The sequence below is a fragment of the Macaca nemestrina genome, chromosome 14 (genome assembly GCF_043159975.1).
Source record: "Macaca nemestrina isolate mMacNem1 chromosome 14, mMacNem.hap1, whole genome shotgun sequence".
Classification (NCBI taxonomy): Eukaryota; Metazoa; Chordata; class Mammalia; order Primates; family Cercopithecidae; genus Macaca; species Macaca nemestrina.
In genome coordinates this window covers 46,391,625-46,417,779 of record NC_092138.1, presented here as the reverse complement: position 1 = coordinate 46,417,779, position 26,155 = coordinate 46,391,625, and the positions used below count along the sequence as shown (strand labels likewise).

Genomic DNA, 26,155 nt, shown 5'->3' with positions numbered 1-26,155 from the left:
ATTAACTAATGGACATGTTATTTAAGTAAACTGTTTCTAACTTGGGATGTTCTGATATATTTCTCAGTCAACAAATTATTGAAATTGAAATAAGAACTTCTGGAAGAAATATTTCTCCTTATAGTCTACAAATTAATCACTTCTATATACAACAAAGTTTACAACCTAGCTACAATTGGACCATATTTGGAAGAGAGATCCTGAAATATCAGGGAAGATTATACAATTAAATATTTCCCTAGTGGTAAACAGAAGCACAAATTAAAGATGGGGGTGAAGTATGAATGGAGTCTGCAGTGAGGACTCCAACATCTGAAACCAAATAGGGATCCATAGATCTAATGTTAATTAATAGAAGAGAAATATTTTACACGTGCCTGATCCAAAGCATAGGGAATGGTAGAAGCCCGCTCAGTCTTATTCTCTGTGAATGGAATTTGTCCCAATTACGTTAACAATATCCAAAATACTGCCTGTTACAAATGAGACAGTCTCTATAAAAATCCAAATGGTTCCAGAAGTATGAGCATCTGGAGCTGTGTAAGTGAGCATGGCTATCACGCACGGAGCTGCAGTTTCAGGTATCCCCATGCCCACCCCTCCACCCCAGAATCAGTAATCATTGATTGCATCTAAATCTGCAGAGAGATCTTTTCCTGGCAGTTCAAGTAGTTACAGTAGATTGTTAATCTGCGAATGATCAGACTAAATCCCTTCTGTCTTCAGAATTTCCATGCAAATTAGAATTAACTGTATGAGGTAAATTTATTAACTGTAGTCCGAGAGCATAGGTCAGCTTCAGAACAATTCTTAAACATACGTTTTTATTCATAAAAAGTTACACTCCATTTATGCTAATGTTCTATGGATTCATTTTATAATATTAACTGATGAGATGGTTTTTTAAAGTAGTTGTAAGGAAATGAAAGATTTTTAAGTGTGTTTTTCAGTTTTCTGCAATACAGGTGTACTGTTCCAAATATAAAATATTCACAGAAATGATTTTTTCTGTTCCATGTCTGATCTAAAACCAAAAATTAAACTTATTTTCTTATGTCACCATTGAAATAAGAGGAGGATTGTTTTGTATTTTTCAAAACAGGAACGAAAATGGAATTAATAAAGAAAAAAATACTCAAGGAATTGGGATGTGCTAAATAATAACAGAAATATGTTAGGTCTTATTGATCACAGGAGTGTCTTTAAAATATATTTGAGAGTTTAGCACAACATTTAATTGAAATTCAGCAGAAGAAAAGTAATATTCTAATAATAATATTTGTGTGCCATATTTTACTTTCACAGACATTTCACTTGAATATTATTTTGTTACAATGTATTTTTTGCTTTATTGACAAGTGGATAAATTTAAGTGGAAATATATATTAGCAGCAATATACTTTTTCCTCTTTTGGATTTGTGATGTCATAAATCCAGTATCTTATAGAATATGTAGTCCTTTATTTTTATTCTAAGTTTGTAATCTAAAGGTTACTATGAATGACCTAAAACATTGTATTAGTGAATGAGCTTTGTTTTCTTTACCTTTTTTTATAAGAGATTGTGGCGATATCTAAATTTATTTTTAAAACCCTCCAGGCCCCTGCCATCATAAAGCCTTTAAAAATGGAAGTGGGCATTATTTATTAAAATGGTGAAAAGAGTATAGTATCTTTGAACAGATGCTGACCTTTTTTTCCTCCTTTATTTTTCAGGCCATCCGTTGCACACTGGTAAACTGCACATGTGAATGTTTTCAGCCAGGGAAGATTAACCTGAGGACTTGTGATCAGTGTAAACATGGCTGGGTGGCACATGGTGAGGAAAATCTGGGCTTTTCTTCCTGTTCTTCTTATGTTCGTGTTCGTGTGTGTGTGTGTGTGTGTGTGTGTGTGTGTGTGTGTGTGTGTATGTCTGTCTGTCTGTTTAGAGCAGTCACTGGCCTGGAGAAGAGAGAGGTCAGCTATGCTCCAAGTGTTAGTTAAGATTCAGCCTGTGGCTCTCAAACAGCATATTCTCAGCTCCAAGAAGCAGTGCTAGGCAAGCAGCTCTCAGCAGAAGGCCAAGACGTTTATAGGACAGTTGGGCTGTGGAGTTCTTACTGAGCATGGGCACAGCCAGCAAACACCAGGCCTGATGGAAACTCAAACATACCACAGTTGGCCTTTCAGGGCCTGGACCTCAGAGGGAAGCTGGCAAATCCTCCTTGCTTGAGAACTCCTCGATGACTGCTCACCCTTGTCATATGTGCTAGGGGCTGAGTTTATCCTTCTAGATGTTAAATGTTGTATGGTTTCAGGTGGATGAGAGAGTGAACGGGAACATTATTTGGCTGGTATCTGAAAATATAACCTGTAAATACTCCCTTTCAGTGTGCATGGGGATTGGAGGTGGTCGACGTAGGTAGAGTGTGAGCTCTGTGTAGGTGTGTCCCGGGGTGGGGAGACCCCATGCGAAGGATATGAGTGTTGAGGCTTTTTGCCAGGTGCACAGAGCCGTTCTGTCGGTGTGCCCTGACTGAGCGTTCAGCATATTCCTGTGTATGGTTTATGTTTGTTCTGTTTAAGTAAAAGGAGACTTGGAAATAAGTAGACTTTCTTCTTCTTTTTTTTTTTTTTTTTCACCTCCCAGACTGTAGAATTTAAAAAGATAGGTAATGTTTATGAAAAGAAATCCTGGCTTGAGATTTTTGGATAGCCCCGGGTATTGCCTCTTAAGTGGACATATTCTTCATTCCCAGGCGGTGCCAAACATCCAGTGGGTTGTATTTTTATAAATGTCATGTTATTCTAGCAAGATCTGAGGTAACAACACCGGGCCATGCCTTGAAATGCTTTTAATTTATCATGTACCTTGCTCGTGAGAGTGTGTATGCTGGAGTTGTGGGGACATTTCAGCCATGTTTCTGTGAGAGAGAGTACTCTGAGAGGAATACCCGGGAAGGGGTATGTTTCCACCAGGCAACCTCAATCCTGCAATCCTTCATGCCCACAGGGATAGAGCGCTTTCCTGCTTTATTAACAAGGCCCCAAATCAGCAACAATTCTCAGTCCGGTCTTGAACAACAGACGAGCTGCAGTTAGTTCTGCAGTCTCTTTATGTTACTACATTCAGTGATATCGTCTCTCGTCCTATATTAGTTTGCTGGGGCTGCCATGACAAAATACCACAGGCTGGGTGGCTTAGACAGCAGAAATTTATATCCTCAAGGCTCTGGAGGCTAGAATTCCAAGATCAAAGTGTTGGCAGGGTTGGTTTCATTCTGAGGCTTCTCCTCCTCGTTTGTAGATGGGCACCCTTACATGGTCTCTCGTCTGTGGGGCATGCCCTGGTGTCTGCAACCTCCACCTCCAGGGTTCAAGCCATTCTCCTTCCTCAGCCTTCTGAGTAGCTGGGATTACAGGCATGAGCCACCACGCCCAGCTTATTTTTGTATTTTTAGTAGAGATGGGTTTTCACCAGGTTGGCCAGGCTGGTCTCGAACTCCTGACCTCATGATCTGCCCTCAGCCTCCCAGAGTGCTGGGATTATAGGTGTGAGCCACTGTGCCCAGCCCCGGTGTCTTCTTGTGCGTCAAATTTCCTCTTCTAAGGACATCAGTCAGATTGGATTAGGGTCCACCCTAAGGGCCTCATTTTAACTTAATCACCTCTTTAAAGACCCTATATTCAAATATAGTCACGTTCTGAGGTAGTAGGGGTTATGACTTCAACATAGGAATTTTGGGGGAACACAGTTCAGCCCATAACAGTTCCTAAATAAACTTTTTTTCTCTGAGGAAGTGTTGGTTTTGCCAGGTAATAGGTACAGAACTTATGTCCTAAACCCATCAGAATTGTAAGAATATTGAAGGCAGTATGGGTGTAGACTGTTCTGAGGTCAAATCTTGGCTCTGTCACTTCATGACATGTTAATATCGCTGGACTTCAGTTTTCTTGTCTGTAAAATAGGATTAATAGTACCTACTTTACAGTCTTATTATGACAAAGAGAAAATATATGAAGCCTTTCCAAATAATGCATATTAAAAGTACAATGGACAGTAGATGAGCAGTAAAGGGGAGGCCAGTCATTAATCAAAGGGCTTTTCATTTATTTGCTCTCATTTTTGCCAAAGCCATCTTATATTATCATTATCTATCTACTATGGCAGCCTTGTGAGTGTAAAAGTTAACTGTGTCACCAGTTTGTTTTCTCTATTTAATGTCCATGTGCATATTACATTAGTAATGTAAAAGTAAAAGCAATGTTTTTTCCTTCTTGAACAACATAAATTATTCCTGGCCAGTGATTGTTTTGAGGACTTTCTGAAGAATGTCATTTTTCACCCAACTTGAATAAGATGTTTCTGTTACACCAGACTGTGCTTTTCCTACTGTACCATTAAAAATTCTATGTTTCTGGGATATTAATTTTGGTGTTTCTCAGACCTTAGTAAAATGAATTCTTTTTTTTTTTTTTTTTGAGACGGAGCCTCGCTCTGCCGCCCAGGCTGGAGTGCAGTGGCCGGATCTCAGCTCACTGCAAGCTCCGCCTCCCGGGTTCACGCCATTCTCCTGCCTCAGCCTCCCGAGCAGCTGGGACTACAGGCGCCCGCCACCACGCCCGGCTAGTTTTTTGTATTTTTAAAGTAGAGACGGGGTTTCACCGTGTCAGCCAGGATGGTCTCAATCTCCTGACCTCGTGATCCGCCCGTCTCGGCCTCCCAAAGTGCTGGGATTACAGGCTTGAGCCACCGCGCCCGGCCAGTAAAATGAATTCTAATTCTTTCCCTTATGATTATCACCTTGACCTCTCTTTTCTCACAACAGGGAGATATCTGTATATAGCTCAAAATACATACACCCAGGCATGCGAATCCCACACTCTCCCCATTCGTGAGGCCAAATACAGCAGTGAGGGCTTGGCCTCTAGCCTTGGAGTTGGCAGCGGGATGAGAGCACCCACTCTTTTTGCCCCTAGCATTACAGCTAATTGCTTCATTCCACCCCGCCTGCACAGAAACCCTGAAATCATGTCTCTAGTTACTTCTGCTCAGAGGTGAAACACAGCATTCTTTCCGGCTGCCTTATACTGTGCAGTGTCCTGGGTGTGGGGCAATAAGGAAGTGACTTGGGTTTTCTAGTGTGTAATTTTCCTCTGAAATGCATGGAGCAGCAACAAGACTACCAAAATACATTGCCCAGAATGGTTTCATAGTAGCACTGAATGCATTCTACCTGTCATTATGTCAATAAAAGAAAATTTAATATCTGCTGCTAAAAAATAACCAAATGCCAAAATCATGTATTCTCTCTAAAATTAATTTTTAGAAATTTGTTGACCTCCTTTCTTGAATAAATTTTCCTTGTTAGCAGCATTTTCAGTTCATTCCTAAGATGTTGGCTTTCATGGGTCATTATATACCATATCTATGCACATATGTGTGTCTCTGTATATGTACACACACATAAACACGCATTCTCTCTGTTGACCTAGATTGCTTATTAAAGCTGCTTAAGTTGTTGACATTAGCTGCTTTACAAAAATCTTTAGAAATGTGTTTTAAAAATAATTAAAGGCTGGGCGTGGTGTGTCTGACAGCCTGTAATCTCAGCGCTTTGTAAGGTTGAGGCAGGTGGATCACTTGAGCCCAGGAGTTCAAGACCAACCTGGGCAACATGGCAAAATCTTGTCTCTACAAAAAGTACAAAAATTAGCCTGGTGCGGTTGCATGTGCTCTCAGTCCCAACTACTTTGGAGGCTGGGGTGGGAGGTTTGATTGAACCCAGGAGGTCAAGGCTGCAGTGAGCTGAGATCACGCTACCACTTCCCAGTCTGGGTGACAGAGCAAGACTCTGTCTCAAAAATAAATAAATAAATAAATAAATAGTGATTAATTCATTATACTGCAACACCTGGGTTTTGGAATTACTAATACTTAGTGAGCTGTGTTACTTTTCACAGAGTATTTCCTTAAAATCCTTAGCACTATTGAGTTAAGGGGGGAAGGAATATCAGAGCAATTCTGAATATCAGTAGGTATTTCCCACTAAAGTAATAAAGGATTTCCTACCTTACCACCACCCTGTCCACATTAAGGAATCTTAGCTCTTTCACTCTGCTAATAGAAAGCAGGGCTTATTGAATTTACTTAAACTTTTTTTTTTTGGTAAAAGATGACCATACCTAGTCTGAAATATTTTAGTTGGTGGGCCAGCATTGACTCAGAATTTCTAATTTTGTCAAGTCTCCGTAAAAGTACTCCAGTTTACTGCCACTACTTCACTGAAATACTATAAATACTATATTTTTTACTTTCCCTTGTTTGCTTTATCTTCTCTGTGCTTTTCCTTCGTTCGCCTAAAAAGATCTGAGTATGGCTTGAAAAACAGTAACAACGAAAGTTTTCTAGAAGTTCAACTCTTTTTGATTCAGAAGTGGCAAATAAGATTAAGATACCAGGGTAAGAGCAGTAATGGGCTCCTTTTCTGGTGATGTAATTTTTTTTTTCTTTTTACCCTTTGCCTCCACACTAGAGTAGTAATTTGGCCATTCACAGAATTCAGACTTCAGCCAAATATTTTACAGAATATTAAAAATTAGCTGGTACAACTAGAATACACTCAGCATTGGGTACAGGTGGAAGTGAGTCCTACTTACTTTTCTCCCTTGATGAATACCTGCTTCTGATGGGAAGCATTACCAATAAGAGTTTGCTGTCTTTGTGAAAAAAACAGGAGGCTTGATGTAAAAGTTGAGGACTGCTGCACGAAACCTTTTTTATTGTTTAATGTTTGCAAGTTAGTTTTAATGTCCATAGTTTAGATGAAGACTTTATTTCTAAACCATTAAGATGAAGGTAAATAAAACAGTAAAAATAAGAAAGAGAGCAAACTGAATTCTAAACGGTTTTAGGAAATATTTAATGATAATCCAATACAACTGGAAAATTGTTTTATCCCATGATATTTGATTTGTGTGTTTGATAAAAGAGGTGGGCAGATTTTAGAAAGGTAATTCATTTAGAATTTTTTTTAAAACTAGATCAGTAACCTTTACTTCGATAAAGCTCATTTGTTAAGACTATCTCTTTTGGAAAGAAAACAAAAAAATAAAAATAAATAAAAAAACAATTCCACTGTTTCCTAGGTATGTGAGGTGAGCATTTGGCAAGAATATGAGACTTGATGAATAAAAAATACATTTTATAGCTTAATGCACCCACAGCAGCTTTCTCTGTGTAAATTATTTTTTTCTTCTTTTTTTCTTTGACTTTAAATAACAGGATATGCCATTCCAAAAAGCTGCATGAGTACTAGAATTTTCATTCACTTTCAAGAGATCTGAATTAATACCAGTGTTATTTCCTTTGGCCGAGGTCTGCCTGCAAGAATGCTTGTTTCACTGGAATTTTGAGACCTTTCTTTTATTATGTTCTGTAAATGTGATTTCCTTTTACTGCATGCAGTTCATTCGAGGAAAAGATAGTTTTACATTATTACTTTAATTATTTACTAATTAAGCCAGCTTTTTTCCTGCCCATATTTCATCCAAAGTCCTCTAATTTTTTTTAATGTAAAGTGAGCAGACCTGGTCTACATCATCCAGATCATCAGTCAGTAGATATTTATTAAACATATCTCATACATGAAGGATTGTGCCAGGTAGCCTTCAGTTCTTCACCACAGGAAATGATGAGAAGCATAAAGTTAATTTAGTGTCATATACCAACCAGCTTTATGGTTTAATGTACTGTAAGACTTAATATGCATATAACCCATTAATTTCAAACCTTTCTTTTTTTGTAATTCACTGGATATAATTTTTCTTTTCATTTCTCAGCATCATTGAATTTGAATTTTCAGCTTGTATTTGATATGTCTTATCAGACCAGGGGTATTTATAGAGACCCTCACCCAAATAGAAAATATAGAATTTTCTACTGAATCTGAATATCAGTAAACAATAAATGATTTTTAAATACAAATATTACCATGCAAATTTAGGTGAGAATCCTTTATGTTTCTTTGCTAAATCTGGCAAGCCCATACCTAAAAGAAAATCCTATTCAGACACAATTTGCATAAATCCTAAATCAGGGCTGTTGGTCATGAGCATCCTCTAATCAAAAAGGCTTTGGGCCCAAAAAGGTTTTGGGCCAGGCTCTGTGGCTCACGCCTGTTAATCCCAGCACTTTGGGAGGCCCAGGCAGGTGGATCACGAGGTCAGGAGATTGAGACCATCCTGGCCAACATGGTCAAACCCCATCTCTACTGAAAATACAAAAATTGGCTGAGTGTGGTGGCACATACCTGTAATCCCAGCTACTCGGGGGGCTGAAGCACGAGAATCACTTGAACCCAAGAGGTGGAGGTTGCAGGAGCCAAGATTGCGCCACTGCACTCCATCCTGGTGACAGAGCGAGACTCCGTCTCAAAAAAAAAAAAGCTTCTGATTATATCAGTCCTACATTTAGAATCATGAGATCTCAGTATTCTATTTACAAATTCCTCAAGTTTGTTGGAGACATGGTAGTTTGTAAGGACTTAAAAGCAAGGCAGATCAAAACACGTACTTTTTCATTTTATCCTGTGAAAGGTCACATGTCTTTATTATTTGTCCCAGTCTATGTTCTTATAAATTGTCTAAATATCTGTGAAAGTCGTTTGTTCCCAACTGGTAACTCTCTAATATTCTCCCTGACTTGAGTCCAAAACCTAACATAACTAAAGTAGTCCAGTCCTTTCCTTGCCAATCTCTTTTCTTCCCTAGTCTTTTCTCCTTCCCACTCCAAATAGAGATTCCTTTATCATAAGAATAAAGCATGACATTTCTGTGATATCATGCTCATTCTGAGTGACTCCACAACAGTGTCCATATGATAATTTGTAAATGTGTCAAGATAAAGAGAGGAGACTGAAAAACAACTAAGTTTCCTCTGACAAAGGAAGATAATGTTCCCAGCAAGCTCTGGCTTGGAGATTATCCCAACAAAAACATTTTCTTTCGTAGAAATTTTTTTCCAGAGGGGTGTTTAGGGCTTGGTGAACAGTAGCACAGGCACTAATTTGAGTCCTCGGGCGAAGGGAAGTACATGCTTAGCAGTGGCAAAGTGAGAACTAGATCCTTAGGGGAAGATGTTTCTAGGGCTTTGTTCAGAAACACAAGGATAGAAACACTATCGTCGTCTTCCCTTGATGCACTCGTTTGGAAAAAGTGGAAGCTGTTGCAGTATCTGCTTAAAGAATTTGTCTTTCTAGTGGACTTAGTTTTTCCAGATTGTAAATACTGAAACCCGGCTTTGCCTAGCTGCAAAATTCTCTTTTGCTTAGGGAAAACAGCTTTTAGCTGCTTCCTAGTCTTGGTGAGGCAACTGGATTCTGGTCTTTCCATGAGCAAAGTCCTTGGACTTTTTTCTTCGTTTTAGAGAGCAAAAGCAAGGCCATTTTCCCGCCTGGCACAGGAGGCTTTTTTGGGCTTGACCTGAGGGCACAGTGCCCTCTTCTGCTTCTCTCCTTTACTCCCTGATCACTGCTGATAAGCTCTAAAGGGAGGACATCCTCACAAATGCAAAGGTTTGGTGCTTGATTAATGGCAGTAACTATTTTCTTATTGTGTCCCTGAGCAGCTTTTGATTTGTTTCTCAGCCTGCCCACCTTTCGGATGGTGCTTTGAACTCCTTAAATTTTCTTTAAACACAGCACAAACAGTGCCTCCCCTTCAAAGTCCTGGGCTGTCTGCCTGTTAGCTCCCCAGATTTTTTTTTTTTTCCCTAGCTCTTGTTTTATTCAGATGGAACATAAGATGAGGCTGGCAAGACCTGGCCTCAAGTGTAGTCACTGCTGGTCTGCTGGTAAGGAGTTTCATGGGAGGGCGTTGAGAATGAAACACACAGAGCTGTATCCCCGGGATATAAAAAAGCTTCAGGTGAATGAATGGGAGGCAATATACAAAATAGGTAAGAATGTTGTTATTGGCCGGGCGCGGTGGCTCAAGCCTGTAATCCCAGCACTTTGGGAGGCCGAGACGGGCGGATCACGAGGTCAGGAGATCGAGACCATCCTGGCGAACACGGTGAAACCCCGTCTCTACTAAAAAAATACAAAAAACTAGCCGGGCGAGGTGGCGGGCGCCTGTAGTCCCAGCTACACAGGAGGCTGAGGCAGGAGAATGGCGTAAACCCGGGAGGCGGAGCTTGCAGTGAGCTGAGATCCGGCCACTGCGCTCCAGCCCCGGCGACAGAGCGAGACTCCGTCTCAAAAAAAAAAAAAAAAAAAAAAAAAGAATGTTGTTATTGAATGAGACTGTTTACATTCACATCACGGCTCTATCACCTACTGTAGGTAGAGTCTTGTCGAGTTGTATAATCTCTCTGTTCTGTCATCTGTGAAATGTGAATGATGATAGCTCCTAGCTCATAGTGTTCTTCTAAGATTAAATGAGATAATCCAGCAGACTCATACATAGTAAACACTTAGTAAGTGTTAGTTGCTGTTATCACTAAATTCCTATAAAAGTAAGACTTCAACACTGTGGACGTGATAGACATGTTTTAGCAAAGTAGAGTGATTAAAAGTTGGGTGTGGCCAGGCCAGTGGTCAAATCCTTTCTCTGCCTTTTGTTAGTAATGCCTTCTCTAAGACTCAGTTATTTTATCGAGAAATTCAAATAATGATAGCAATGCATCTAAATAACACAGATACATTTTGAGAGAGGCTTACAGGAAAGAGTAGGGTTAGCCCAATATTCTGGCACAACAATTTTAGAAGCTAGTATTGTTATTACTAAGTCAATAAAATCATCAATATGAATGATAATACCTAGTGTCTCCCTTAAGGTACGAATGTGGAATGTGATGGGATGAAACTATTTCTCCTTCCAGGGAAGGTTATCTACAGTATGCAGTTGCAGAGGTCAGGTCACCAGTTCTTTTGGCTGTCAGACCAAGCATTCCCTAAGTGAAATTGTTTTCCCCAGCAAATCCAGTACAGTTCCATACCTTCCATTTCCCCTAAAATGTCATTTGAACCCTTATTTGAATACAGTAAGGAATATTTTACACCAAAAGTCATTTTGAGAATTGCACCAGTTAAAATAAATTATAGTAATATTTACCCGCTAAAAATCCAAAAGCTGTAAGTAGGTGAATTTTAGGTAGGATTAAGGCTACTTTTACCTATTTTCACACCTATCGTTTTGCATGTGAAGTGCTTTGATCAGCTCACCACTTTATCATTTTATTGCATTTTATTACATCATAAATTTTTATATCTTGCTAACGATCCTACAGGAAGCTTAATTGTTTATAGGAACATCTTAATTAACTGGAGTTCACCAGGTTAAGCAGAACACAAATTAAAGGGGTTATAAATGAAATACACTAAACTCCTCTCCTTTTACTCAGGATAAACTAGGAGATTCAGCTGGGTCATAAGGACCCCATATGCCTCAGCAATATCATGTTGATCCTTTCAACCACTCTTCCTTCTCTATTGTGTCATAAATGGTGACTTCTTCTAACTCCTCTCCCCTCTTCACTGAAGTGTGAAATTGCTGGATAAGTATAGTATTTCAAAGATAACTCTGAATTGTATTCTGGGAGCCCTAAAATAATGTTTATATATCCCACTTCTTACCAGGTTTTGCCTTTGTAGATGTTTATATATCTTCAAAAGCTTCTTGAATTAATTTGTTATTAGTTCGCATATACCCAAAGAATTGTGTAAGAAGTGCTTTAAGTATTACTTCACATATCACCACAACTGGATAGACTTGTAGCCAGTATTTATTAAAAGGCCCAGTAGTGAGATTCCTCTCTCCTTTCAGCTGCTCCCCTGGTACCCAGGGAAATCCCCACTTCGACCTCATGGGCCTCTTAGCCTTCTGTACAGTCAGGTGACACTGTAAATTTAAATGCAAGCCCATCTGATTGAAAGGACCGTCTCAGGCCTTAATTCTACTGGCCAGTAAATGTAAAGGCAACTCTAAACCTGGCTGTCCAATAAGGAAGCCACTGTTATGGCTGCGAACACTTGAAATGTGGCTAGTCCAAATTGAGATGTGCTGTAAGTATAAAGTGTACACCAAATTTGGAGCTGTCATCTTATTTTAAAAAGAGTAAAATAGTCATTAAGAGTTGTTCTTCCATTGTCTCCATATTGATAATATTTGTGATGTATCGTGTCAAATATATTTTTAAATGTCACTTTACTTTTTACTGTTTTACTTGAAACTAAAAAAATTAAAATTATGTATCTTGGCTTGAATTTTATTTATTTATTTATTTATTTATTTATTTATTTATTTATTTATTTTTTAAACAGAGTCTTGCTCTGTCACCCAGATGCAATGGTACAATCTCATCTCACTGCAACTTCCCCTTCCTGGGTTCAAGCAATCCTCCCACCTCAGCCTCCTGAGTAGCTGGGACCCCAGGTGTGCGCTACCATGCCCAGCTAATTTCTGTATTTTTTGTAGAGATAGGGTTTCGTCTTATTGCCCAGGCTGGTCTCAAGCTCCTGGATGCAAATGATCTTCCTGCATTGGCTCCCAAAGCACTGAGATTACAGCTGTGAGCCTCTGTGCCCGGCTGTGAATTATATTTCCATTAGATGTGGTAATTGTAGGCTCTAGGTGTGAGATAATATATTTGGAGAGCTAAAGCCTAGGTTAAAGTGGTTTGGTGGCAGAGTAGTTAGAATTGGTGTGAGAATCCTAACACCCTAAATCCAGGCTCTTGTCCCTTGACTCACCACTGTAAACTCTTTCCCAGTTTTTCGTCCTTTCACACTTGCTGCACTATTGATCCTGGCCCGTTTTTCCTGTCCCTTGTTCATCAAGAAAGTGGGATTCCCACCCCTTTACTCCCCTCTCCACTACCACTCCCCACCCCCGGAGAAATTAAGTGCTCCCGTCTTTATTTTCTCAACACACTTTGCTGAGATCAGAGGTTTCTGGGTAATACTGATCCTTCCACTAACTTGGAAAGCTCAGGAAGGGCACTTCATCTTTGTGTGCTGGAACCTAATGCAGCATCTCTCATGTGCTCCATGGAGCAAAGGTTTATTGAAACTCTAAGCCCATGGAAAAGTCTCAGTCAGATTCCTAATTGCCAGTTGCTTTCCCAGCAGCCTCTTCCCGTTTTAAGATATAAGCACAGCCCACAAACACCTTGTCTTTATGTCCATTTGCGCATTTTTCTTTTCCAGTTCTCATTCTATTTTCACCTTCGCAGTTTCCCTCTGTCTTCAGACAACAAAATAAGTGAAAGGTAAGTGGGAGGTTTTGGTAGCACGAATATCCAGGAAGTAAATTTTAGATAACTTAAATTTGTTTAATCATTAACAGATGTTGGTGTTTTTGTTTTATTCAGAAGATAAGATCTTGAGTGAAATACCTTCTACTTTCCAGTTTTTTAATATTCCTTTGCCTGCAAAAATCTGAGGGTAAGACATTACCCACCCGCCTCCTTTTGGCTAATGATGTTTTCCACTATCAGTAAAAATTAAAAAACAAATCAACCTCTAACATAAAAGAAAACACCTGTTTGGCTTGGAGAACTTGGCTAGGGAGGTCTTTTTTCTGACATGCCAAAAGCGACCATCACAGGGCCCCTTAAAAAAAAAATCATTTTTTTTCTATATTTCATGTGAGCATTGGCAGAAACTCTGACAAGCAGTTCTTCATATTTTATTATGTTCTTGTCTGCAGAATCTCTGTCAGGCAAAAACCTTGTCAGCGGAAAACCTGTCGTAGGATCAGAGGAGACAAAAACAGGTGTCACACAGGCAGTCAAAACTGAAGGAAAAAAAAGATTAGGCTAAAGAGAGAGAGGCAGACAATTACATTAATGCCATTGCTTTTATCTTATAGATGTGTGTTATTATCTCGGGGTGCTGAGTGCGCAATTGCCTCAAAGAAAAGTAGACAGGAGACAAGGGGAAACTTGATAGTTATTAACTGAAGAGGCAGTGTGTCAAAGCTGGATGGGGTTCAAAGTTTTGCAAGGGAAAAAAACTGCAGACAGCAAGCAACGGCTGTGTGGTTGTGCTTTCGGCTACATAAACCGAGTAGCTATCTAACATTTTCTACTTGGAAACAGATCATAGAAAGAAAAATTAATGAAAGATTTCATTTGGAGTTTTTGGGGTATAACATTTATCCTATATATATGTGACTGAATCATATAACCTTTTCTCTCTTATAAAATCTTGCTACAGTGTGAGACATGGTGAGGCATGAAGACAGGCATTTGTCAGTTCAGCTGTGTTGTTTGGATATATTTAAAACACCTATTATCAACACACTTTTAATTTAAAAAAAGCTATTAAGAAGCCCTTTTACTAAGTGTGAACATCTGTATGTGCAAGCTGTAAATTAGGAGATCACATATGTGTGCCTCAGTCAGAGACTAAATGAATTTGGCAAGTGTTTTCTATTACTGGTTTTTAAATACAGTAAAATATCTAAAGGAAAAATTGCTACATTTTATACTTTGTATTGACTCTTTTGATTGCGCCTGTTGGTACTGATAATTGAAGTTATCTAATTAGAAATTTTCTAATTAGAAATTAGGGTTACTATCATGATCAAATTAGTAGACAGAATTCAAAGCACTAACCAGTATCTCCCCTCTGTTTCTTTGTTCATATTATCTCAGGAGTTGTCACTTTTCTGAAAGTTTGCGCTCCATTAAATATGTGCGATGGTATAAAATACTTTCGTTTTGCCAATGGTCTAAATCCCCAAAGAGTTTTTGCCTTGTTGATGACTCATACATGTCAAACAGCCCACTAATAGAGAATGGGATGGTAACTTCAGGTTTCCCGATCTGCTCAATCATATGTTGATCACATTAGTGGAAAAATCAGCAGATACTGCTTTAGTGCTTAACATTTTCTACTCGTGCATTTAAGATTTCGTTAGGTTAGACTTTTCCTAAGCCCTAAGACTGCCCTCTTAACCCATTTTTATGAGCAAATCTTTACATAGGGTCTTTTTATCCCACCAGTTACTGATACAAAGCAGTTTGATACTTGATATATGCATTAAGCAAATCCAGCAATCCAGAAGAAAACACACATCAGTGCCAAAAGTGTGTGTGATAGCCTAGAGATTTTAAGGGATTACAGTGGGGAAAAAGGATTGATTATAGATTTAGAATGAGATTTCAGCCTGAATTACTGGGGGAAGGAGGAAAAAAATACTTGTGACACAAAGGTGACATTCTTTTTTTTAAAAAAAAAAAGTCAACTGAGTATAATAATTTCTTTCTTTTAGGTATTTCCCTACCAGATGCTGGCTTTTTATATCATGACTCTCTCTCAATTTTGAAATATTTTTTCACATGCGATAGTTTAAAGCATATGTTTTATCAAATAGTAAATATGCCTTGCCTTTGTACTTTTTGCTTAATGAAATTCTTATATAGATATATGCTCCTTTAAGAAAATTAAGACTTTAAAGTGAGTAACTGGGGAGTAGGGTGATTATTTTCTTACAGAAGAATTCATATTTTTGTTTAATAAAAGGATGTACGTAGTTAATTCAGGTAGCAAATCTCAGTAGTTACTTTTAAAACGAGATATGTTTTATAGTCAGTGTACTGTGTATTTAATCCATTGATATATAAACTGAATAAAGTAGGGTTTGTGTAGCCAACTTTCAGCTGGCAGTGGCAACTGGAGATTGGACAGAACAGCAGCAACAATAATAGTAATTTCCAAACCTGGTTTCAGCAAGTAGATTCAATTACTAAATCTCTTCTTAGCTCTACTGTAAAATTTGCAGATAAAATTTTCTCTTTGCCCGTTACCACCTTCATGTGGAGTTGCTGCAAAAGAGCACAGGCATGCCCCCAAAAGTGGGCCATGTAAGAAAGAAGAAGCAGGAGAATAAGTATAATCAAGGACCTGCTTAATCTACTAGCCAGGAGAGAGAGCTTCTGAACAACCGAGTGGTGAAATATTTTTATGTGTGCCTCACTCAGACTTTAATGCTTTTCAAAGTCTGTTTTGAGGACTTCATTATGCATAAGGCCATGGGGGCAGATGCCAGTCAGTTTCAAATATTGGCTGTGTAGTCTCAAGTGGAGCTCAGCTTCTACCTGGGACTAATTGTGGGTGTTTATATGCGTGTGTATATCCACATACCCTGAAAGCTACATGTCGACTGAGGTTGATTAAAATCCATAGGACAATGGGTCTTATTGGAACTACTTTTGTCCCTCTTCCCTCCCTATAGTTTGGAATCACATTCGTAATAAACCATGATAGTATTTATACATTATCTCTCATGTATTAAGAGAAAAGAAAAAAAAAAAATCAGGGACCATAATTCAGATAATGTATATAAGGTATGGTAATGTAATGAGGATCTGTAGAGGTTCAGTGGAGTTTGTTCATTTTAAAAAACACTGACACACTATTTGTTGAAGAAAAAAAATAAACCCTTTGTACATAAGGGTTGACAGTTTTTATCACCACACTTGTGGATCAACTCTTTTAGCTACATATCATTCATTTTCTTCTTTTCATTAAAAAAAAAAAAAAAAAAGCTCTAGAAGCAAGCCTTCTCTCTCCTTGGTATTAAATATCCTAATTATTTCAACCTTGACAGTTACAGTTAGAAAGTTGTGACTTAATGGAACACGAGTTATTTTGTACTTAACTTGCTCCCAATTACATAGTTCTTTCCCTCAGAAGTAGTGAATACAATGTGCAGATCTAAATATTACTTTAAGTCATAAGAAATTTTTTTCTTAATCACAATTGTTGCCTGCCTTCATGATCTCCTGATTCACTAAAAAGTTTTAATATGTCATCATTGTCCTTTATTAATGTTCTCCCCAAGTGTTAAGGCTTTTATTAGGATCTAGCTTACATTCTGAGAGTAGGCCAACTCTTTGCCTTGAGCCCTGATACTCTTGCTTGGTAAGAGAGCTGAGTCTTGTAATGGGAAAGGATTGATGTGATAATGATTCCAAAGGGCCCCTTTATGAAGAAATTCTAAATACGCAAAATCCCATTAAACCTGTGGAAGTTCATGGGCTAGGTACATTGAAATGACATATCATTATATTGGGTATAGTGTGCTTATTATGAAGTGCAGTATAATTGAAAATTATTGGTTGTATCAGCAAGAATGAAGAGCCACCACCCTCATAAATTCAGAGGTTATGGCCTAGACATTTGAAGTAGGAGTGGTAAAAATATTCTGTTTATAAATAATCAAAACTTTCAAATCTGACCCCAGAAATTGCTCCAATAAAAATCTCATCGCTAACAACTTTTAGAACTCTTAAAGTAATCATGGAAAGAGTTTCATAGAAACAATCCCTAAAGACGTGTGTTAAATGTTAATCTATTGGAAATTAAAATAGTAGTCTAGGATCCAGAGTTCCTAAAAGCTGACCATTTGATGCTTGTAATTTGGAATTCTAAAGGGAGTTGAGGCAAGAGACCCGGAGTTCTCGAAACAATTAGCCTTGTAATTTAAGGCTCACTTGGCTTTCTCCCAAAATAAAAGAATAAGCCTTCTTTTTTAACTTGTAAAATTACTTCAAATTAGCATTAAAATTTTTAAAATATCCAGGGCAGGACTGAAAATTAGTGAAATAACAGGTTTCCATTTAGACCCTTTTCATACAGATTTTTAATTGTTTTATTCTACAAAGTAGGTGGTTTTGAAAAAATCATTCTACTTCACATACTTCTTATCTTAATGAATGGCTGTTAGCTTCACACTGCCATACCTGAACAGCTAGATGGACTCCACTGGACCTCAGGACCTGAAATGAGCATAGTCCTGTGGAAACCACCTAAGTCACTTGAATTTGACTTTTAAGGAAAGTTGTGTTTAAAAAAAGTTGTGGAAAACTAAGAACTATAAACTATCACTGAGAGCCAATTTTGTAGGATCAGTGAAAAGCACTTTTATACTCTTACATTAAGAAAAAAAAGTATCTGAATATGTCCTTATTTCTGTGACCTTCACAGAAAATATTGGAAGTGAAGTCTGTAGAATTACAGGTTTGCATTTATTTTAATTTATTTGAAGGTTTGAGGAGCAATTCCTGTTACTTAAAATAGAAATAAAAAATTGTTATTCACATTTCATGTGGTAGATGTGTTCTTTTATAACTACCCCTCACACACCCCCAGCACTATTTTATACATTTGAAAACTGAATTTTATATAGGACATTACTTTGTTCTTTAAGTTAGCAGTATAGTTAAAAGTACATATTACTTTACATTTATTACCTATTTTGCATTATGTTTTATACTCATTTTACATTTATATTACATACATTAATGAAACACAGAAATCCAGCTGTTGTCCTTATGGCAATTCTGTTCCCACATAAATGAGTTTTCTTCATTCCGACTCAAGTGTCATTTTGGGGTCCTGTGGCTTAGCCACCATGTTCCTTTGGAAAACTGTAGATCTTATCAAAATGTTTATTGAAATTATATCCAGGCCTCAATTTCTCCTTTGTTTTATAGCCGTAAAATTGCCAGTTTAAGCTTCTGTTTCTAGCATTTTGAGGAAATCCAAGTAAATTATGTTCCATCAGTAACCTCATTCACATTTTAATAAGCTTGTATTGTATGAATTTGTTTCCTTTTTTCTAATATCCTTATCTTGCAGTTAAAGCTTTTGCTTTTTTCCAGATGAAATTCTCTATACTAAAAAGAGGTTAATTGACCCTTTGTTTGTTTTTCCTCTAGGCCTTTTACAAAATAAAAATACTTGTTTCTTTATAGATGCTCTTCTTACAGTCTTACTGTGTGACTGTTCTCTGACCCCTTTCCAGGGTCTATACTACACCTTTTTCTATAGCTATAAGGCCATCAGTCTAGCATATTGATCACAAAGCTAGTGATTTGTGCTACTATTGTGGATGATTTTCATGAAGTCTGTGTATTATGATTCAGTCTGTGTACCTTGCAATTAAGATTGTTTTCCTTAACCATATTAGACTTCTATCCTGCTTTTCTACTAAAAGTGCATTGTAATCTCCCAAATAATACTTGACCTAGTAAGAAAGAAAATATGACAAGTTGACTCAGGATTCCTGCTTAGCTAGCAGCACCACCTTACCTTCTAAATTGCCTTAATTACCCACCTTCACTTAGTCTGTGAGGGGGTGCTGTCAAGGACAAAAGAAGGGTTGAGAAAGGGGCATGGATGAAATGAAGAATCTGGTGGCATGGTGGAATCATACGTTTACCCTTCCAGCAAAAATAGAATGGCTTTTTATTCTATTATATACACTTAACTGTGTTCATCCATCCAACAATATGATTACTCAACACTCTTGAGTGATTTTGTTTCAGGTATGGTTGCTGCTCAAAATCAAGGTCTTGAGATAAGTAGGAACAGAAGTGATCACAGGAAATGGTAGAGTCCATTTCCTCTTGTATGAGGAAGCCTCTCTAGGCTTCATAGAAAAAGAAAATAGAATATAAATCGAAACTGGAGAGAAAAGGTAGTCAGAGGAATTAATAAGAAAGAAGAAAGACACTTGAACAGCGTTGAAAGTAAACATTCTGAGAAAATACAGCTTTATGGATGGAACCTCGCTTATCTTTCTGGCATCATCTTGGGTCCTTCTCTTGTTCATGTCCTAGCTGAACTGGCTTTGCCTGGAATACCCGAATCCCACCCCACTGAAATTATGTTCTCATGTCACATACCCAGTTTGTAATTTTGTGTGTTAATGTATTTTTTGTTTGTTTTTTCCTTTTTTTTTTCTTTTTGAGACGGGGCTCATTCTTTTGCTTAGGTTGGAGTGTAGTGGTGCGATCTTGGCTCGCTGCAGCCTCCACCTCCCAGGCTCAAGTGATCCTCCCATCTCAGCCTCCCAAGGATCTGAGAGTATAAGTGCGCACCACAGTGCCTGGCTAATTTTTGTATTTTTTGTAGAGACGGGGTCTCTCCATGTTGCTCAGGCTGATCTCAAACTCGAGCTCAAGTGACCCACCCTCCTCAGCCTCCCAAAGTGCTGGATTACAGGCATGAGCCACCGTGCCCTGTAATTTTTAAAAGTCTGTTTCTTCACTAGTCTATTAACTTCAAGTGGGCCCAAATCATATCTGTTTTGTTCTTCACTAAATCTCTAAAACTTAGCATGGGACAGAAAATACATTTAGTGACCAAATAGTAAAGTGCTAGTAATATGTGAAAGCCCTGTGAGCCTCACTTTGGGCAGATCAGAGGGCCCATATCAGAGAGTTAGTAGGCTGGGAAGTAAATCAATCTGTCCAAGGTCTTCTGACCCAAGTTAAGGATTTTGTGTGTGGGCGAGAGAGAAATGGAGCATTTATGTGTGTGAAGAGGCTGAGGGCATCACTGGAAATTTTGAACAGGGAAAAGACTTACTTGAAGCAGTATTTTGAGATGATTGACTTGGTTTTATTTAGCATATAATAGGCCAGTGAGAATAGAGAGAGACCAAATCAGTTAGGAGCCCTTGTAGTAATGAAGTTATGAAGGACTAAAAGCCTGCTCTAAAATGGTATAAATTAGACTAGAAAGAAGAAATTGATCCAGGAAAGACCGCAGTAGAAGAGTTTAAAATGATTAAGGATGACGATGACCTAGGGAAAACAAGGGACACTAGTCAGAGATAATTTTGAATGTTCTTGCTAGATAATGTTAAGGGAGACAACACCGCCACCAAGATAGAAACTTTTATCTACAGTATGACCTCAACTGTATAAAGTTATGTATTGAAAAAAGTAGATGTAGATACATCAACATATAGACAATCATTGCTTTGGGTGGTGGGATTATGGATAATTGTCTTTTTGTTTTCCTTTCTCTTGAATTTAGAACATTTTCTCAATGAGCACCTGTGAGAAAATGACACACAAAAAAGTCTGATTTCAAATATTTTGGCCTAGTTTCCTGGTTCTACCTTTCACAGCAAAAGGAGTCAAGTGTGTGTTTGGAGTTGAGCTTGGGGAGAGCTAAAATTTAAAGGTTAGGGATCATCTGCATAGTGTAGGAATAGTTGGATTCCTAGGGGCAAATTATCACAGGAGGGCAGCTGGAGAGGCAGTTTGTCTGGAAACCTGATGTTTCCTCTGAATCTCGGTTGATTTTGCCTCCAGATCTTCCAAACTGGAAAATCCCAATCAGTTTGTAACTGTGCCTCATCTTCACTACAAGCATCTGTGTTTCCTCCTACTTCTTAGCTTGATCTTGATTCTATGCTTTCTTCTCCTTTGTCCTTAAATTAAGATTGTATTCTTCAAGTCACTGGCTTGCTTATACTTAAAATAATTTTTCAAACTAAAGACTACCCTAACATTCTCGTATGCTAAGTTACTTGCCAATATCTTACAGCAGGTAAGTGGCAGAGCTGGGATTAGACTCTGGCCCTAGAGACTCTGTCTTTCATCTGGAAGACAACAAGCACCTTTTAAAAACACTGGAAACGTGAAATCGTTGCTTTCTGTCATTATTTTTTAACCTTAACCTGTTGTTTCCAATCCTTTTCCCCCAAATAACATTACCATAAATGTTCACTGGAAAGTCTTTTATTACTCAACTTAACATGCATGCCTACAATGAAAGTTAATAAAATATCTAGAAATAGAAATTTTATTTTAAAAATTGTCATCACAGTAATAAAATCCAAGCAATATAAATATTACAAATTTTAAAAATTTGTTAAACATAAAGTGGATTTTTGTTAGAAATGTATCTGTCAGTGAAATAGATGGGACTATAAATTTTTTTCTTCTCAGATTAGTTCATGTATCCATGGATGAATAGTACTTATTACAAAAAGGAGAAAAGGCACACTACCAGTTCTATTCCCAGTTTCCATTTCCACAGATGTAACTGGTGAAACATTGGTTCACGTGAATACATGGGACTAGGAGGTTTGTTACCACATTTTCATTCATTTCTTAGAAGTCATTTCAAGTTATATGCCAAAAATTACACAGCACTTGATTGGTTTGCTAAAAGCAAAGAAATTGAAACCATCCTATATATTACTCAGATATTGCTACAGTCATTTCTTTTTCAATTTATGGAAAAGGGCATTAAGAAATTATATCAAATAATGATTTATAATTTTTTTTTTTGGCTAGATACAGGGTTTCGCTCTGTTGGCCAGGCTGGTCTCAAACTCCTGGCCTTAAGTGATCTGTCCTCCTAGGCCTCCCAAAGTACTGGGATTACAAGCATGAGCCACCAGGCCCTATACAATTAGTTGTTAGTCTTCAGTTTAGAGGCATGTTGTTTATCCATGTATACACAGAAAAGATTCAGAAAATAAAAATACTGTATTAGTTTTTAGTTCAAATAACTTCTGCAATTTTTTTAACAAAATGCTTTTATCTTACTGTTGCAGACGTAGCTATCTTAATTGAAGAAAATTTCCACCAGGTAGCCTAATTGGCACATCCAGTGATCATGGTCAAATAGTCATATTTGATCAATGAGGCTGATAAATCTGACTTAATTTTTTTTTTCTTTTTTTTTTTCTTTTTTTTTTGAGACGGAGTCTCATTCTGTCGCCCAGGCTGGAGTGCAGTGGCCGGATCTCAGCTCACTGCAAGCTCCGCCTCCCGGGTTCACGCCATTCTCCTGCCTCAGCTTCCTGAGTAGCTGGGACTACAGGCCCCCGCCACCTAGCCCGGCTAGTTTTTTGTATTTTTAGTAGAGACAGGTTTTCACCGTGTTAGCCAGGATGGTCTCGATCTCCTGACCTCGTGATCCGCCCGTCTCGGCCTCCCAAAGTGCTGGGATTACAGGCTTGAGCCACCGCGCCCGGCCATGCCTTAATTTTTATTAGAAAAAGCTGAGTTCACATTTCAGTTCGAATAAATGCACTTTGAGAAAACTTATTAAAAAAACACATCAATAAGTTATGGAATGCATCTTTTATGATACGTTACTGAAACAGTCCAGAATAAAATGTGGTGCTGGTAAAATTTATTTGTTCAGCTTATAATAGACGTGATATTTCTCATTACTTAATTAGTAATTATGTACTATAATATATAACTTATTTATGAAATGAGAAGTATGTTAGAAGTCATATCACTTTGATAAATGCGGTTCCATGTGTATCACACAATTTAGTGTTGGACTTTAGTAAAAAAAAATTAGGTAAGAGTAGTATATAAAAATATTTATCAATTTTGCTAGGTATCATGATCAGACTGTTTTTATATGTTTAATGAAAGAGGAACTTACATACTTGCTAAAAATTAAGTGCTTTGACATTTGGATTATAATTCTGTTATTTTTACTAGCAGTATGTAGAAGGTATTCAAAACCTTTTAAGATGAAAATGATGATTAATGATAAATATGTTGATATTATTTGATTATGTAGGTTATAACTTTACCTTACTAAATGATAAACATTGTTTCTGAAAGAAATTAGGTAAAATTTCTATCTACACCTTTTATTCAGTGTATTCTACAAATTTTGTAGGGACAGGAAGATACTCAAACTAAATTTAAAAGAGTAGGCATCCCTTGATTTGCTTAGGGGCTTTTCTTCCCATGTGATGACACCTCCTAGGGATGAATGAGAGTTGAGGATAGTTGAAAAGAATATCTTAGCTTTGGATATGTGGGGTTCGAGGAGGGAGACAATTTTCACTATTGGACACTCATGCTTTGCTCCCATAGGATGCTTTTTAAAGAGCAACACATTATTAAAATAGACAAGAATGTAAGAAGAGAGTTCATTATCATTGCCCATTTTATATGATGTCTAAATTCTGAACATTCCAGCATAATCCTAAATCCTGTATCAGATCTAGCTACACTTTACTCATCTGTGTATAGTCAGGGAAATATGAGCCTTTATTAGTTGTTTTTTTGTTTGTTTGTTTTTTGAGACAGGGTCTTACTGTGTTGCTCAGGCTGGAGTATAGTGGCTCAATCACAGCTCACTGCAGCTTTGATCTCCATGGGCTCAAGTGATCCTCCCATCTCAGCCTCCCGAGTAGCTGGGACCATAGGCATGTGCCCCCGTGCTAAGCTAATTTTTGTATTTTTTGTAGAGTTGGAGTTTCACCATGTTGCCCAGGCTGGTCTTGAACTCCTAGGCTCAAACAATCCACCTGCCTCAGCTTCCCAAAGTGCTGGAATTACAGGTGTGAGCCACCACAGCTGGCCTATTAATTCTTTTAATAATCAAATTGTGAATTATTTTAGCACTCAGAAGAGTTTTACACCCTGGGCAAGTGTACCATGTAGAATATAAGCCAGGGTATATACCTTTATTTTGTAAAGAAGGAAGGGTACAATTTTGAGAAGAGAAACAAGAATGGATAATCCTCATGTACTTGGAGGCCCATTCTCAAGCAGATTAGTTTTAGAGTAAATATGGAACTGCAAGATCTGGAAATTGGGTCCCTATGTTTGCGTACCTCATATTCCGAGTTTAGGCATACTGTACTGAGAAGTCCACTGAATTAAGTCATGTCCCAGTGGAGTAATGCAAAAATGCCCTGCTCTCTTCACTTGGCTCTAAGCTGTCCCTGCCCCTGTTTCTATCTCTAATTTTTCATTGTGGTATGTGAGTGGGGGCATATGTGTCATAATCATCTGGGGCAATTGTCAAAGGCTGTGGGTTTTGTTTGTTTGTTTGTTTGTTTGTTTGTTTTTTGAGGCGGAGTTTCGCTCTTGTTGCCCAGGCTGGAGTGCAATGGCGCAGTCTCAGCTCACTGCCACCTCCACCTCCCAGGTTCAAGAGATTCTCCTATCTCAGCCTCCTGAGTAGCTGGGATTACAGGTGCCCACCACCACGCCTGGCTAATTTTTATATTTTTAGTAGAGATGTGGTTTCACTATATTGGCCAGACTAGTCACGAACTCCTTACCTCTTGGTGATCCCAAACTGCCAGGCCTCCCAAAGTGCTGGGCCTCCCAAAGTGCTGGGATTACAGGGATGAGCCACCGTGCCCGGCCACATTTTTCAAAGTTAAAACAACCCTCTTACTTCTGAACTTTTCTATGTTAATGGGTTATGGCTTTGTGGCCAAGGTTCATCCAGTACTTTCACCAGCCACTGTTCCTGCTGGACAGGTGTCGTGTCTCCCATGTGACAACTATTGCTTAAATTAAACTTTTGCACTCTTACCAGAATTTTACATCTAAAACTAAAAATAATTTTTATCTTTTAATCTTTTGCTGTTTAGAGATGGAGTCTCATTCTGTCTCCCAGGCTGGAGTATAGTGCAGGATCATAGCTCACTGCAGCCTGGAACTCCTGGGCTCAAGTGATCCTCCTGTCTCTGTTGCCTCAAGTAGCTGGGACTATAGGCTTGCACTACCACACTTGTCCTTGCCTGACTCATTAATTTTTTTTTTTTTTTTTTTTTTTTGTGGACATGGTTTCACTGTGTTGTCCAGATGGATCTCCAATTCCTATCTTCAAGTGATCCTCCCATCTCAGCCTCCCAAAGCACTGAGATTTCAGGCATGAGCCACCACACCTACCCATTTTCCTCATAAAATGTTTAATACTTTCCTAATCCTATTAACAAGAAATAAAATTACAAGCTTTCCACAGGTCTTTGCCTTTACAAATAAAGCTCCTTACTTACAGTCTGCTAATATGATCTTTTTGGACTAATTTCCAACTATTTTGCTGCAAGTGTTACATTGTTTAGATAGTCAGTTCCCTAACACATACCCATTAATTCAGTGATTCTCAGAGTATCATCCTGGCCAGTAGCATCAACGTCTTCTGGAGACTTGTTAGAAATGCAGATTCTTGATGCCCAGACCCAGTGAATCAGAAACTCTGGGAGAGGTGGCCCAGCAGTCTGTTTTAACAGGCCCTCCACTTGATTCTGATACACACAATGAGTGAGAATCACTGCCTTAGTTCCGTCTACCTACAGTACTCTCCTCCTTCTTTCTTGCCTGCTGACTTCCGAGTCAGGAGACTGCATTCCCGGCAGCAGAATGCCCTCTCTTCTGTGTCCCACAGTACTGTCCCACAGTACTTGGTCAGATCTTTTTTATAGCATTTATATTGCCTACATCTGTCTGCTTTTGAAGGTGGAGGCCACAACATAAATTACTTTTGTATCTGCATACAGCACGTACTTCAGAGATAAGTTAATAGGTGCTGGTGAATAAATGAATGTATGCATGAATGAAGGAGGAGAGCATTTTAGGAGGAGCA

The 26,155-nt window shown here is 38.2% G+C and overlaps 1 protein-coding gene across 13 annotated transcripts in view; it reads left to right on the top strand.

The window, feature by feature from the left end:
- Positions 1-26,155, top strand: part of LOC105489077 (basonuclin zinc finger protein 2) — a 448,875-nt gene that overhangs the window by 285,450 nt on the left and 137,270 nt on the right. For all 13 annotated transcript variants that reach the window (XM_071077825.1, XM_071077824.1, XM_011753715.3 and 10 more), the window contains one exon: positions 1,716-1,818. In XM_071077825.1, the coding sequence (XP_070933926.1) occupies positions 1,716-1,818 (103 nt within the window). The remainder of the gene's footprint in view (positions 1-1,715; positions 1,819-26,155) is intronic.